The 15,995-nt window shown below is 42.9% G+C and overlaps 1 protein-coding gene across 10 annotated transcripts in view; it reads left to right on the top strand.

Annotated features, from left to right (window-relative positions):
* The window catches only part of LOC140458452 (protein mono-ADP-ribosyltransferase PARP6), a 156,668-nt gene that overhangs the window by 68,325 nt on the left and 72,348 nt on the right, over positions 1-15,995 (top strand). For 7 of the 10 annotated variants that reach the window (XM_072553049.1, XM_072553048.1, XM_072553047.1 and 4 more), the window contains 2 exons: positions 5,187-5,225; positions 13,461-13,555. In XM_072553049.1, coding sequence (XP_072409150.1) covers positions 5,187-5,225; positions 13,461-13,555 — 134 coding nt within the window. The remainder of the gene's footprint in view (positions 1-5,186; positions 5,226-13,460; positions 13,556-15,995) is intronic. The other 3 variants (XM_072553052.1, XM_072553051.1, XM_072553050.1) reach the window with 1 other exon arrangement.

The following is a 15,995-nucleotide window of genomic DNA, read 5'->3' as shown; positions in this document are numbered from 1 at the left end:
CTGATTCACAAATGTCCTTTCAGGAAGGAAACTGCCATCCGCGCCTGGTCTGGTCTACATGTGACTCCAGACCCACAGCAATGTGGTTGATTCTCAGGAGATCTCTGAAATGGCCCAGCAAGCCATTCACTTGCACCAATCACTACAAACTCTCAAACAAATGAAACTGGGTGGATTACCAGACATCGACCCAGGCACCGGAAATACTATGGTAGAAACAGCCCTGTTGGCCCTGCAAAGTCCTCCTTACTAACATCTGGAGGCTCATGCCAAAATTGGGAGAGCTGTCTCAGAGACTTGCCAAGCAACAGCCTGATATTGTCATATCATGAAATCATACCTTACAGACCATGTCCCAGACACCACCACCACCATCCCTGGATATGTCCTTTCCCACTTACAGGACAGACCCAACAGAGGTGGTGGCCAGTTGGGAGACATTTGGGAGAGAGTTTTTCTGGGCGTCCTCACCAATGACTCCATTCCCCATGAAGTCTCATGGCTTCAGATATAACATGGGCAAGGTATTGGTCAGAGCATTGAGTATAGGAGTTGGGAGGTCATGTTGTGACTGTACAGGACATTGATTAGGCCACTTTTGGAATATTGTTTGAAATTCTGGTCTCCCTCCTATAGGAAGGATGCCATGAAACTTGAAAAGGTTCAGAAAAGATTTACAGGGATGTTACCAAGGGTTGGAGGGTTTGAGTGATAGGAAGAGGCTTAATAGGCTGGGGCTGTTTTCCCTGGAGCATCGGAGGCTGAGGGGTGACTTTATAAAATCATGAGCGGTGTGGATAGGGTAAGTACACAAGGTCTATTGTGGGGTGGGGGAGTCCAGAACTAGAGGGCATAGGTTTAGGGTGAGAGGGGAAAGATATAAAAGGGACCTAAGGGACAACTTTTCCATGCAGAGGGTGGTACTTGTATGGAATGAGCTGCCAGAGGAAGTGGTGGAGCCTGGTGCAATTAAAACATTTAAAATGCATCTGACAGGTATATGAACAGGAAGGGTTTAGAGGGATATGGGCCAAGTGGGACTAGATTAATTTAGGATATCTGATCAGCATGGAGGTATTGGACCAAAGTGTCTGTTTCTGTGCTGTACATCTCTGTGACTCTATGAAACCTCCTGCTGATTACCCCCAACTGTCCTCCCACAGCTAATGAATCAGCACTCCTCCATGTTGAACAATACTTGGAGGAAGCACTGAGGATGGCAAAAAGTACTCTGGGTGGGGGGATTTCAACGCCCACCACCAAGAGTAGCTCAGCAGAAGTACTACTGATCAAACTGGTTAGGTCCTGAAGGATGTAGCTGCCAGACTGGGTGATAAGGGAACTAACTGCAGATGTATCTGTCCATGACAGTATTGGTAAGAGAGACCACCGCACAGTCCTTGTGGAGACGAAGTCCCGCCTTCACATTGAGAATACCCTCCATCATGTTGTGTGGCACTATCATCACGCTAAATGGGACAGACTTCGAACTGATCTAACAACTTAAGACTGGGTATTTAAGAGGCTCTGTGGGCCATCAACAGCAGCAGAATTGTTCTTCAGCACAATCTGTAACCTCATGGCCCAGCATATTCCTCACTCAACCATTACCATCAAGCCAGGGGATCAACCCTGTTTCAATGGATAGTGCAGGAGGGCATGCAAAGAACAGCACCTGACATACCTGAAGATAAGTTGTCAACTTGGTGAGGTTACCAAACAGGACTACTTACATGCCAAAAAACATAAAAGCAGCAAGTGATAGACAGAGCTAAGTGACTCCACAACCAATGGATCAGATCTAAGCTCTGCAGTCCTGTCACATCCAGACATGAATGGTGATGGACAATTAAGCAACTCATTACAGGAGGAGGCTGCACAATTATCCCTATCCTCAGTAATGGAAGAATCCAACACATCAAGGCAAAAGATAAGGCTGAAACTTTCACAGCAATCTTCAGCCAAAAGGGCCGAGAGGTTGATCCATCTCGGCCTCCTCCAGTGATCCCCAGCATTACAGAGACCAGTCTTCAGCCAATTCTGTTCACTCTATGTGATATTAAGAAATGGAGGCACTGGATACTGCAGAGGAGACAGGCCCTGACAACATTCCATCCATTGTGCTGGAGACCTGTGCTCCCGAAGCTGCTGCTCCCCTAGCCAAGCTGTTCCAGTACAGTTCCATGACTGGTTCCACCCAACAATGTGAAAAATTGCCCAGGTAGGTCCTGCGCATAAAAAGCAGGACAAATCCAACCTAGTCAATTACCATCCCATCATCTCAATCATCAGGAACGTAATGGAAGTTGCCATCAACAGTGCTATCATGCTGCACCTGCTCAGCAATAACTGCTCAGTGACGTCCACTTTGGATTCTGCCAGGGCCACTCAGCTCCTGACCTCATTCCAGCCTTAGTTCAAACCTGGGCAAAAGAGCTGAATTCTAGAGAGGAGGTGAGAGTGTCAGCCCTTGACATCAAGACTGCATTCGACCAAGCGTCGGACATTAAGGGGTGACCTTAGAAAGGTTTATAAGATCATGAGGGATATGCTGAGGGTGAATAGACAAGGTATTTTCCCTAGGGTGGGGAGTCCAGAACTAGAGGGCATAGGTTTACAGTGAGAGAGGAAAAATTTAAAAGGGTCCTAAGGGGCAACTTTTTAACACAGAGGGTGGTGCTGAATGGAATGAGCTGCCAGACTAAGTGGTAGAGGCTGGTACAATTGCAACATTTAAAAAGCATCTGGATGGGTGGAGGAATATAAAGGATTTAGGGGGTATGGGCTAAGGGTTGGCAAATGGGACGAGATTAGATTGGGATGTCTGGTCAGCATGAAGAAGTTGGACGGAAGGGTCTGTTTCTGTGCTGTACATCTCTATGACTCTATCAAGGAGTCTGAGCAAAACTGGAATCAATGGGTATTGTAGGTGCGGTGACTACAGAGCAGGTCAGAGACTAGGAATGCTGCAGTGAGTAACACACCTCCTGGCTCCTGAAAGTCTGTTCACCATCTATAAGGCACAAGTCAGGAGTGCAATGGAATACTCCCCACATATCTGGATATGTACAGCCCCAATAACACTCGAAGCTTGACACCATCTAGGACAAAGCAGCCACTTGATTGGCACCTCATCCACAAGCATCTACTCCCTCCACCGCTGATGCTCAGTAGCAGCAGTTGTTATATCTACAAGATGCACTGTAGACATTCACCGAAGATCCTTCAACAGCACTTTCCAAACCCACGACCACTTCTATGAAGAAAGACAAGGGCAGCAGATATATGGGAACATCACTACCTTTGAGTTCCCCTCCAAGCCACTCATCATCCTGACTTGGAAATATTTCGCCATTCCTTCAGTGTCACTGGGTTAAAATCCTAGAATTCCCTCCCTAATGGCATTGTGGGTCAACCCACAGCAGGTGGACTGCAGTAATTCAACACCAGCTTCTCAAGGGGCAACAAGGGATGGGCAATAAATACTGGGCCCAGCCAACGACACCCACATCCCATAAAATGAATAAATTTTTAAAATGCTAAAATGTCAAATTTTAAATGGTCACAGCAACTTGGCTTACAAGAGGAAAGGGTGTGGATTCATTGGAAACTCTGAGGTACTGCCATATCAAAAAAAACATAATTCATAAAAAGGTGCAGGGGTTGTTTGCTGGGAATGTTTCTCCATAAGAAATGTGTATCCATCCTAGCAAAATGTTAATGAGCCACATTGCGATTGACTGCTGATCTTAAATTGTTTGTTGGTCTCGCTGTCGGCTTACTTGGCATTATTCAGCAAGTGTCACCCGGTTGTGGAATCACATCAGTTAGATGGTTTGTTCTGTTTTGGGTTTTGCTTGAATATGGTCTGCACTCTGCCTGTTAGAAACAGTCAGTCAGAAGAACAGGTTTGATTTGATCAAGCAATTGTTGGAATGAGCCTGCCATCAGGCAGGTACTGAAATTTGTCCACAACGAGTGTAAGACAAAAATTTCTCTTAATGTGTCTCTCTTTACAATAAGTTGGAGCTGAGTAGTGACACCTTTTACATTTCTCTGGGATTTCCCACTTGAAACAAATTAATGGGGAACTGCAGAATGAATAGAGGCAAAGAACACCAGCATGCGGTTTCAAATCCGATCCATACCCTTCAAGTTAACAACAGGATGGGAAAAAGTAATCAAACTAAAATGTCATTCATTTCATACTATCCAGACCATACAGATCTTGAGCCAGAAACTTACAAGTACAAGTCAATTAAACTCACTCGCAGTCTTCCTCCTCCTCATTGCAATCACCCTCTGGCTGGCCCCAGGGTCTGCAGCAATGATTGGATTTTTGTGGGTTCAAATGGAGGAGTCATATTAGATATTGCTGAAATTTAGAATGATACAGTTTGTTGAGGATGTTGCCAGGGTTGGAGAGTTTGAGCGACAGGGAGAAGCTGAATAGATTGGCCTATTTTTCCTGGAGGGTCAGAGGCTAACAGGTCACCTCATAGAGGTTTATAAAACCATGAGGGGCATGAATAGATTGAATAGCCAAGGTCTTTTCCTGAGAGTCAGAGAGTCCAAAACTAGAGGGCATAGGTTTAAGATGAGAGGGGTAAAATGTAAAAGGGACCTAAGGGGCAACTTTTTCACACAGAGGGTGGTGCGTGCATGGAATGAGCTGCCAGCGGAAGTGTGGAGGCTGGTACAATTACAACATCCAAAAGGCATCAAGATGGGTATATGAATAGAAAGGGCTTAGATAGATATGGGCCAAATACTGGCAAATGGGACTAGATTAATTTAGGATATCTGTTTGGCATGGATGAGTTGGACCAAAGGGTCTGTTTCCATCTCTGTGACTCTATGACTCTATTGTGAGGTTTGACAGTCATTTTAGCACGAACAATGCCATGGGAGATCTAATAGGTTCGCTTATGAGTTGCTGCACAGGATAACAGAGTAAGGAAGGTCACTGAATACAGAGTAGGACCAGATGTGTACCTTCCTCTGCAATGCTTAAATGCCAAATCCATGATTTGGGGTAATTTTGTTAACTAAAAGTCTGTTAACAAGAAGATACCCTTTCGCCCTTGTAAACACCCATTCCCATATTCATCTGCGCATTGATGATTTGTTATTAAAGTACTGGACAGACATTGCTTAAAAATAATACAGTGCTTCCTTTCCAATAGATACATGAGATGGCCCAGTCAGAAATATCAACCCAACAGGTAGGACAGATCACATTAAAGCTTTCTGTTAGTGGGAACGTTCAAAACTTTGTTTATTGTAAAACTTCTGTTGACTGAATGAATGACTTTATGCTGTTGGAATCCTCTTAAAGATCAACTTTTATTTACTGAGGGATAGTTTGAGCTGAAATAAGCTGAAATATATATACTGTGATTAATAATTGGTGAAAGGAAGCAATTGGAAAAAAAAATTACTGTAAGATGTGGTGGCTGAGTAAATCAATGTGGCACCAGATGATTTGATCCAGAATTGAATCTCTTAAGAATGTTCTCAGCCCTTTGAAAGGTCACAACAGGATTTGATGCATAAACTTTTAATATTGTTTAATTAAAAGTTCAATGTGACTTCACATTCTGTGTAATTCACACAGCCTGGGACGTGCTATGTGCTGTTTCTGAATGATGTATTTTTCACTGTAGCACTGAATGCAGCATTGGGTTTAAATAATGTGTAAAAGGATATTTGTTGAACATTGTTGTCAAACAGAATATTTATAGGTTTCAGACAGATTCTCTGTTCTAATACAATTTGAAATGCCAGAAAGATCCCCACTGTATTCTCCCTCTTTGTTACTGTATATACATCCTGTGACTGTGTGCTTCAGAACAAAGCACTCACAACACAAATGCATAAGGGATCAAAATGTAATGTAATCTTTATCTGACTCACTTATTAAAGAGCAAGTGTTGAACAGATCATGATACAAATAGAAGCAAATTTATTTAAACAGAGTGACAGGCTGTGACAGTCACTCAACTTTTAAACAACCATTTGGTCAATTTAGACTCCAACTACATGAAATAAAAAACTTACTTTTGTATGCAAAACACACATTGGTTGTAAAATCTTAAACCTGTTATGTTTTTTTGTTAACATTTTCCACTGTGCATTCCAATGTCCCCATTTATTATAAATGTGCTGTTAGTTCAAACTTCCATCAAAAGTGGTACTCCAGTAGAGTCATGGAGCTGTACGGTATGGAAACGGACCCTTTGGTCCAGCTCAGCCGTGCTGGTCAGATATCCTTAATTAATCTAGTCCCATTTGTTGCATATCCCTCTAAACCCTTCCCATTCATATAACCATCCAGATGCCTTTTAAATGCTGTACTTGTACCAGACTCCACCACTTCGTCCGGCAGCTCGTTCCATGTGGGTTGACCCAAAAGCTTACCCCCTTAGATCCCTTTTATACCTTTCCCCTCTCACCTTAAACCAAAGCCCTCTAATTTTGGATTCTCCTCCCTAGGAAAAAGAACTTGGCTATTCACCCTATCCATGCCCCTCATGATTTTATAAACCTCTGTAAGGTCACCCCTCAGCTTCAAATGCTCCAGGGAAGAAATAGCCCAAGCCTTTACAGAGCACCCCCTCTGTAACCCAGTCCTGGCAACATCCTTGTAAATCTTTTCTGCAGGCTCTCAAGTTTAACAACATCCTCCCTATAGAAGGGCAACCCAAATTGTATGAATTTTAGTTTGCAATTCTTAATAACAAAATAAAAATAAAGAAAAATATTGAAGTCACAAAAACCTGTAGTAAATGTCCTATTGAGTGCCAAGTACAACCCATCAGCCACCTTTAGCCAATTCAGTTCACTTCAGCTGATATCAACAAACAGTGCAGATACTTGGATACTGAACAGATTTTGGGGCTGAAAACATTCTGGTAATGGTAATGGAGACTTGTACTCCAGAATTTGCCATGCCCTTAGCCAAACTGTTCCAGTACAGCTACAACACCAGCATCACCCTGGCAACTTATAAAGTGGCCAAGGGATGTCCTGCACACAAAAAGCAGGACAACTCCAGCCTAGCATATTATCACCCACTTATATATACTGGAATACTCCCCACTTGCCTGGATGGGTGGAGCTCCAATAAATGCTCAAGAAGCTTGATACCATCCAGGGCAAAGCAGCCCACTTGATTGGCACCACATCCACAAGCACCCATTCCTTCCACAACTGATGCTCAGCAGCAGCAGTGTATAATATCTACAAGGTGCACTGCAAAAATTCACCAAAGATCCTCAGATAGCATCTTCCAGACCCATGACCACTTCCATCTAGAAGGACAAAGGAAGGACACATGAACATCACCATCTGTAAGTTGCTCTCCTGACTTGGAAATATATCGTTGTTCCTTCATTGTCGCTGGGTTAAAATCCTGAAATTCCCCCACTAATGGCATTGTGGGTTGACCCATAACACATGGATTGCAGCGGTTCAAGAAGGCAGGTCACCACCATCTTCTCAAGGGGCAACTAGGGATGGGCAATAAAAACTGGGCAGTCAGTGACACCCACATCCCAGGAGTGATAAAAAAATTAAGACTCATGTCTGTCTGAGCTATCGGCTTCCAATTTCTAATCTCACTTCTCTTGCAGGCAATAATTTATTTTGTCTTCTAGTGTTTTATTCTACAGATGATTAACAAGAAATGTGTTAAAATTATTGAACTTAGAGTGCACCAGTATGGGTTTCACACTTATTACATGTAGTACATTTACTATCACACTTAACCTTTTATATTCTTCTGGCGTCCTGTGTAGAAATTGCCACAGCAGTTCCCTTATTGATTCAATGCTGTTATATAGATTATTGAAGTGTTCGACTTGTTAAGGACCAGGCATTACTCCCTCAAAATATTTTGAGAAGGTAGTCTAATCCTAACTTTTTCTTATTTCTACACGATGTTAAGCAAGACACAATTTATTTAAACATTACAGTTAAAATACAACAAAAGAACGAGGAATTTAGAATATCTTAAAGCTGTTGGAAAACTTAACAGAACAATAGGTACAGTAACTATTAATAATTAACTGTTCCAGTGTGGTAACATTCTATAATCACCCCTTTCGGCAAAAAGGTAGATTCAGAAAAACAGAGTTATCTTTGGTAACCCAGCAGCTGAGAGAAACTACCAACTTCGAGTTGTAACTGAGAGAGAGAAAGATTGCTTCTGCTTCTTCAAGGCCACAACAGCAACTGCTTAAAGCTCAACCTGAAAACTAAAAAGAATATAGAGAGCCTGGTCTGTGAGAGTTGACTCACCCATCCAGGCTGCTTCTATTGCTCCAACTTACAAAGAAAATCTAAGAAATCACAAGCTGTTAAATCTTGTGGTTCTGGTAGACCACTCAGTACCTCTGCCTTACAACCTCTCTTTAAAAAAAAGATAAATAACACATCTTAAAGCCACAACATCGTCACAGACCAACTCTATAATGGTTTGCTCTGGTGAACTCAGAGTCCAAAATGACAGTGATAGAATATAAATTATTGAGAAAAACAAATGCAGAAGAATTTAATTTTCCTTTATGTTAGAGTCCAATACCAAATCACTCTCCTCTTCATAATATCAATGCCAAAATTGGCTTTTTGAAAAAAATTCAAACACAGATCCACTGTTTTCCTTGCATTTCAGCTTTCACTTGTACGACAGTTCCATTCTGGCAATGGCGTTTCTGTTGTCCCCATCGTTTCTCTCTCCTTGCTGGAGTTTGCATTAATGGTAGCTGCTTCTTCAACAATGCAGAGAGGCAACCCATCCAAGCACACAAAGGATGACTCTTGCACCTTTGTCAAACTCCTGAAGACAAACTTTGTTCTTGACCACAGGAGGTGGAGGCTTAAGTTAATGTGCCACCCACACTAGCACTGTTCATTGACATCCTTCAAACGTCTAACCTTTGACACAGAGTCAGAGAGGTTTACAGCATGGAAACAAGCCCTTCAGACCAGCTTGTTCGTGCTGTTCAGTTTTCACAGTTAATCTAGTCCCATTACTCTGCATTTGGCCCATATCTCTCCAAACCAATCCCATCCATGTACCTGTCTAAATGTTTCTTAAATTTCAAAATCGTACTCACTTCCACTACTAACTCTGGCAGCCCATTCCAGACCCCCACCACCCCCTGTGTGAAAACAAATTGCCTCTTAGATTACTTTTGTATCTCTCCCCTCTCACCTTAAACCTAGGCCCTCTAGTTTTAGTCTTCCCTAAGATGGAGAAAAGCTGTTGGCTGTCTACCTTTATTTATGCTTTATAAATGTCTCTAAGGTCATCTGTCAGTCTCCTATTCTCCAGGGGAAAAAAAATCCCAGCCTATCTAACATCTCCTTATAACTCAAACCTTCCAGTCCAGGTAACATCCTCCTAAATCTTTCTCTGCACGCTTTCCAGTTTCCTATCCTTTCTTTAGTAAGGTGACCAGAACTGCACACAATACTCCAAATGTGGCCTCACCAATGTCTTGCAACTGTGACGTGATTCCATCAGAATCTGTTATCTTAGAGGCAAGCCTTAGCTGTGAGGAGACCAGCACTTTGCAAGGGCAACGAGGGATGGGTAATAATTTGTGGCCCTGATGCGACTTGAGGCTTATCTCTGAACCTCGCCCAACATGCCCACACTTACCAGTAAGAGATTAGTGATTTGAAGCAGAAATGAGCACATTATTTTGTTTCTCTAAGGCAGTTATAAGGGACTTCCAGCAACCCAGCCTATGTAGGATAGAGGCTTGAAGCCTCCCTGGTCAGTTCAGCTCAGTAAATCGGCAGTCGGTGTCTATTTACCATCTAAACTATCAGAATACCAGGAATAGGCCATTCAGCCCCTCAACCCTGGTCTGTCATTTAATCAGATCAAGGATAGAGCCTAAATGTGATATGCCTGTGCTAGCTGTGTAAATCTCGGATCTGAGCTGTTTTGGAGGAGGGAATTACAGATTTCCAAGGCCCTATGATTGAAAAAATGCTGTCTCCTAGTAATTCTCTGAATGTTGCAGAACTGAGTTTTAAGGTTTTGCTGATCCCTTTCCTGGACTCTCTCGTCAGAGGAAGTAGTCTCTTTCCAGGTCCCATTTTGAATGTTTCATTGGATCACCCCTTTGTCACCCTTTATATTCATGGCAATGCAAATCTAATCTTTGCAACTTGAGGTTTAACCCTTTTAACCCCAGTTTGGATCCAATAAACAATGATGTATTTATACACGAGTAGTTGATTCATTAACATAGTTAAAGGGTCAATTCAAAGGGGTACACATTTAAAGTGAAAGGTTGGAGGTTTAAGGGGGACTGGAGGAAATTTCTTTTCACCTTGAGGATGGTGGGGGTCTGGAATACCCTGCCTAGGAAGGTAGTTGAGATGGCTAACCTCAACCTTTAAAAAATACGTAGATGAGCACTTGAAGTGGCATAACATCGAAGGCTATGGGCCTGGTGCAGGAAATGTGGGATTAGTATACTTTTGGTGGCACAGATTTGATGGGCTGAAGGGCCATCTATGCTGCATGATTCTGCGATATTTTACAGTAAGGTGACACACACGACCTTGGAGAAGATTTCGCAAACCGAGCAGCATTCAGTTGTCGCACTGGTGACAGGCAGCGCAGCATTGCAATCCCAAAATTTCTCCAGCAACGACAAACCTGAAAAGTCTTGACCTAGCAGGGAAATTTAAAATAATGGAGAGTTTTTGGAGAGAAGGTGCTTTCAGCTGAGGGTCAGTCTAAAATCAGGAGGTTCTCGATATAAGATAGTGTCTAATAAATCCAACAAGAAAGTCAGAAAGATCTTTTTTTGTACTTGTTCACAGGATGAGGGCGTCACTGGCGAGGTGACATTTATTGCCCAGAGGATATTTAAGACTCAACCATATTGTTGTGGATCTAGAGTCACATGAAGACCAGACAAGATAAAGATGGTGGTTTCCTTCCCTAAAAGTCATCAGATTGGCTTTTCCTGGCAATTGGCTATGGACTCACAGTCATCATTAGATTCTTAATTCCAGATATTTATTAAATTCAAATCCCACCATCTACTGTGGCAGGATTTGAACCTCTGTCCCCAGACCATTACCTGGATCTACAGTCCAGTGATAATACCCCTAGGCCATTACCTCCCTGTTAAGAGTGGTTAGAATGAGGCTGTGACATGAGTTAGATGTTTTTGTTCGAAACATTGACTTTCCTGCTTCTCGGATGCTGCCTGACCTGCTGTGCTTTTCCAGCACCACATTCTTGACTCATGAGGTGGAGAGGTTGATGCAATTAGTAAGGACATACTGAAGGAGTAACATGGGAAAGAAAAACAGAAACTAAGAGCAGGAGAAGGCTGTTTGGCCCTTTGTGCCTGATCTTGGGATTGAATAGGTAGCGTCCTTACTCCTGAAACAGAAGCTCTTGGGTCAAGTCCAATTCTGGGACTTGACAACCAAGGAAGGTGCATTCATAATGCAGCAACCCAGGTTATGAGTTAATCTGTGAATCCTTCTAGCATAACGCTAAAGGCAAGCAGCTAGATTAAAGGAGAAAGCTGGTACCTCGCCCATCAGTATCAGTGGTTCCAGACTGTATGCAAATGGTGCCACAGCAACTCAAACTCCTTAATGAATGTAGGAAGTAGGGTCAATTGGCGGGATGGCTGGTCTGCATTGCGTCAGAACCAAAAACATTGGGTTTGTACTGAGGTCAGTCAGATGGATCTTATAGAATATAACTTCTCAGATTGAGGCTGATAACCTGGTCCAATCAGGGAACTCTGGCTGTTAGCCTCTGACATTCCTATTTATATCTATGTTCAATCTGAGACCTGGCTCTGAGGGAGCTGGATCAGTGTCAATTACTGTGCATGTGTAAACAAAAGGTGACTCGGTGATGGGATACTGGTCTCTGTGGAGTCATTTCAAGGTTTCCTTCCTGTTTCAGCTCAGATGGACTCTGGACCAGTCTCCATGCCAATTTGTGGCATAGTGGATCAGGAGTGCTCCTTTAGGCAGAGTCATAGAGTCATACAGCAAAGAAACAGACCCTTCAGTCCGAATCATCCATGTGGACTGGATATAACAATCTGACCTAGTCCCATTTGCCAGCACTTGGTTCATATCTCTCTAAACTATGCATATACCCATCTAGATGCCTTTTAAATGTTGTAATTGTAATCACCGCCATCATTCCATATGTGTACCACCCTCTGCATGAAAAAGTAATCCTTCAGTCCATTTTTAAACCTTTCCCCTCTCACTTTAAATCTATGCCTCCTGGTTTTGGACTCTTCCGCCCCAGGGGAAAGACATTGGCTATTCACTCTATCTATGTTCCTCATGCTTTTATAAACCTCTAAAATGTCACCCCTCAGCCTCTGACACTCCAGGGAAAACCAGCCCCAGCCTATTCAGCCTCTCCCAATAGCTCAAACTCTCCAGTCCTGGTAACATCTTTGTAAATCTTTTCTGAACCCTCTCAAGTTTAGCAACATCATTCTTATAGAAGGGCTACTGGAAACTGTCAGCATTATTCTAGAAGTGGCCTCACCAATGTCCTGTACAGCTGCAATGTGACGTCCCGACTCCTGTACAGACCAATAAAGGCAAGTGTACCAAATGCCTTCTTCACCACACTGACTATCTGCGACTCCACTTTCAGGGAGCTAAATGCCTGCACCCCAAGGGTTCAGCAACAGTCCCCGGGGCCATCCCATTAGCTGTATAAGTCCTAGAGAAATGAAGGAGAAAACCTAAGGGGAAACAATATAAGCACATGAGAGAAACAGAATAGAAACATTGGATGAATTGGTTTGGGAGGTAGTTCGCGTGGTGTGTATGGGCTGAATGGCTTGCTTTAGTGTTTTAAGTTCTCTTCTTGATCAAACTAACATCTAAAGGCAAAATCATGTATTGGAAGACTTTAATATGCTAGCCACTCATTGTAAAAATGCTGCATTGTGAAATTGTGCCAGTTTCTCAAGTTAATGTAACTTTTCTCAGAGGAGCAAAGGGGGAAGATTCTCACTGCAGCAGAGAAAGCTTTTGATGCAATTTAATCTGTCCCATTGAGTGACTCATGGTGCTTTTGTTGTATGATGTTGCTCCACCCACTGAACCTCCCAGCACGACGACATGGGCGCTATAAAAATTCATGTCAATGGACTTTCCCCTTTAAAACTGGATTCAAACACCACTCACATTACTGAAGCTCACACAGGAAAACAAATGAGAGAGACAAACAAAAAGACCAAGACAGAGAGAGAGAGAGAGAGAGAGAGACACCAAAGGAGACAATAAAAGCAAGACTCAGACTGTGAGGGGAGAGAAGATGACTGAGCTGGCCTGAATCCTAGTAAGACCAAAACATCAGCAGTGCCTGTGTGGTGACAGCTCTTTCTCAAACAAGCCTGACAATATATTACAGCGTGTGTCTGTTTTTACAGGGGAGCTGTGCAGCTGATCTATACCGACACCCACAGCTCGATGCAGACATTGAAGCGGTGAAAGAAATTTATGGAGAAAATTCTGTCTCTGTCAGGTGAGTGTTTAACATCCTGATTTTCAAGTGTTGCAGAACTGATCATTTTTACTGTGCTTTTTTTTCCCTCAGTCTGGCATTTTGGTTGTAATTTTATGAGGCTCTTCAGGGGATAAAAGCTAAAGACTCTTCTTGTTTTTGAAAGAAAACCTTACTTAGGTCTTTTTAGCTTAATTGTTTTCTCTCCCTTGTTCTTTGCTTCCACGCTTCGGTCCATTTAGCAGAAGGATGGAGTAGTCTGAGATGTATTTCCTCTCAGTGCTCTGTAATAGCTGCTTTCCAATTAGTACTGCAGTGTGGGACCAGGCCTGCAAGATTTCCCTCTGTCCAAAGATGGATCACTCTGCACCTACGCAGGGTTTAGCCTGATGGGCGACTGAGGAGCCTGAATGGCCATGAAAACTTGGATGCTAACTTAGACCTGCCCTGTAAAACAGACCCCCAATACCCAATTATACAAGTGCCACTTTATACAAAGTTGTCTGTTCCAACTAAATTATTGATGTTTGATGGCATTTGCTTTACGACCCTGTTTTGTGAGATGCAAAACCTGCAGTGCATCACTACAACTTGCGAACATAACTTATTAAAGTTATCCTTCAAATGGATTTTGCGCTTGAGTAGTCAGGGGCCCTTTAAGGATAATGTTGCATAATGGCGCTAAGTGTTCCTGGTATTAATTATATGCTAAAAAAAAGTCATTCAGTTCAAGCCTTATAGTTCACATTCATTGAAGAGTCAATATAACACTGAACGAAGCCATTCGTTCCATTGAATCCATGCCAGTATGCTGGTCAAGTAATCAGTCAGTCCCATTCCCCTCTCTGTCCCTACAACCCTGCAAGTTCAGCTCCCTCTAGTGCCAAACAAATTACTTCTTCTTGGCTCTCCATTTTACACTCCCTTCCATTGATTAATGGGTGGCACGATGGTGCAGTGTTTAGCACTGCTGCTTCACAGTAGCAAGGACCTGGGTTCAATTCCAGCCTTGGCAACTGTCTGTGTGGAGTTTGCATGTTCTCCCTGTGTCTGTGTGGGTTTCCTCTGGGTGCTCCGGTTTCCTCCCACAGCACTATGGAAATTTCCCATAGTGTCCAAGGACGTATAGGATTCGCCATGGTAAATAGGGAGGTAGGGTAGGAGGGCTGGGTCTGGGTGGGGTGCTCTTCAGAAGGTCAGCGCAGTCTCGATGGGGCTGAATGGTGTCTCACCGCAGTGTAGGAATTCCATGACTTCAAAGGCCTCCTTTGAACCTTAACCCTGACACTCGTCTCCTCTTGTTACTCCTGCTCAGTAGCTCACAATCTTAGGATCTTGGAAAAATACCTGTAGACATCATGCTGTGCTGAGCGCATTTATGCAAGTAAAACCTGGTATTCCTTTACGTTCCTATAAACATGATGCAACAGAACCCGATAAAATAGTATCATCTGCAAAATTGATTTGCAGATTTTTCTGCAGTTTCCATTGAAATAATATTTAGCTCCTCATTCTTCCTGCCAAAGTATGGGACCTCACATTTCCCCACAGTATATTCAAGCTGCCACATTTTTGCCGACTTGCTTAAACTATGTCTCTGCAGACTTTTTATGGCATCCATATCACTTGCCTTCCCATTGATTTCAACCACTTCTGGTTTGAGAGGGAAACGTGAAGCTAAAATCCAGGGACTGATTATGAAGACATCCGAATCAGTTGAAGAACCAATGCTATTGGTGAGGCCTTTTGTGTGTCTAATAAGACACACGGGATAAATATATTTACAGTTCAAGATTGAGCCTAAGATATGGTATGGACATCTTTCCCCCTCATGGCTTCAGTTGCCTAGACTAATGCCGAAAAGAAGAATTGGTGGTAATGAATTTACCAGGGAATCCCCACTCATATCCAACGTTACGGTAATATGTAGCAGCAGAAAGAACAAGCCTCCATAAAAACTGAATTCATGTTAAATCTGTGACTTTCACTGGTGTTCTTTCAGCCTGATATAGTGACTATTGAAAGAAAAATATTGTATATTTCATAAAAGACCCCAAGAATAAATTACTATGTTTTGCCTCTGCGATTTACTTGGATATCTTATTTGTTTTACCCCTTGAGCTATTCACATTCACCTTTGTCAGGCTTTTAACTTCAGTCATTCTTGGGACTTGAGTCAAAGTCAACATTTATTTTGGATGATAAAAATATGCTGGAAATCTGAAACAAAAGCAAAAAGTGCTGGGGAAGCCCAGTGGGGGTAGCATGGAGGCTCAGTGGTTAGCACTGCTGCCTCACAGTGTCTGGGAACTGGGTTCGATTTTACCCTCGGGCGACGGTCTGTGTGGTGTTTGCACGTTCTCCCCGTGTCTGTGTGGGTTTCCTCTGGGTGCTCTGGTTTCCTCCCACAGTCCAAAGATGTGTAGGTTTGGTGGATTGACCACAGGAATTACAGGGATAG

Source organism: Chiloscyllium punctatum, chromosome 33, assembly GCF_047496795.1.
Source record: "Chiloscyllium punctatum isolate Juve2018m chromosome 33, sChiPun1.3, whole genome shotgun sequence".
Lineage (NCBI taxonomy): Eukaryota > Metazoa > Chordata > Chondrichthyes > Orectolobiformes > Hemiscylliidae > Chiloscyllium > Chiloscyllium punctatum.
This window is presented reverse-complemented; position numbering and strand designations above follow the sequence as displayed.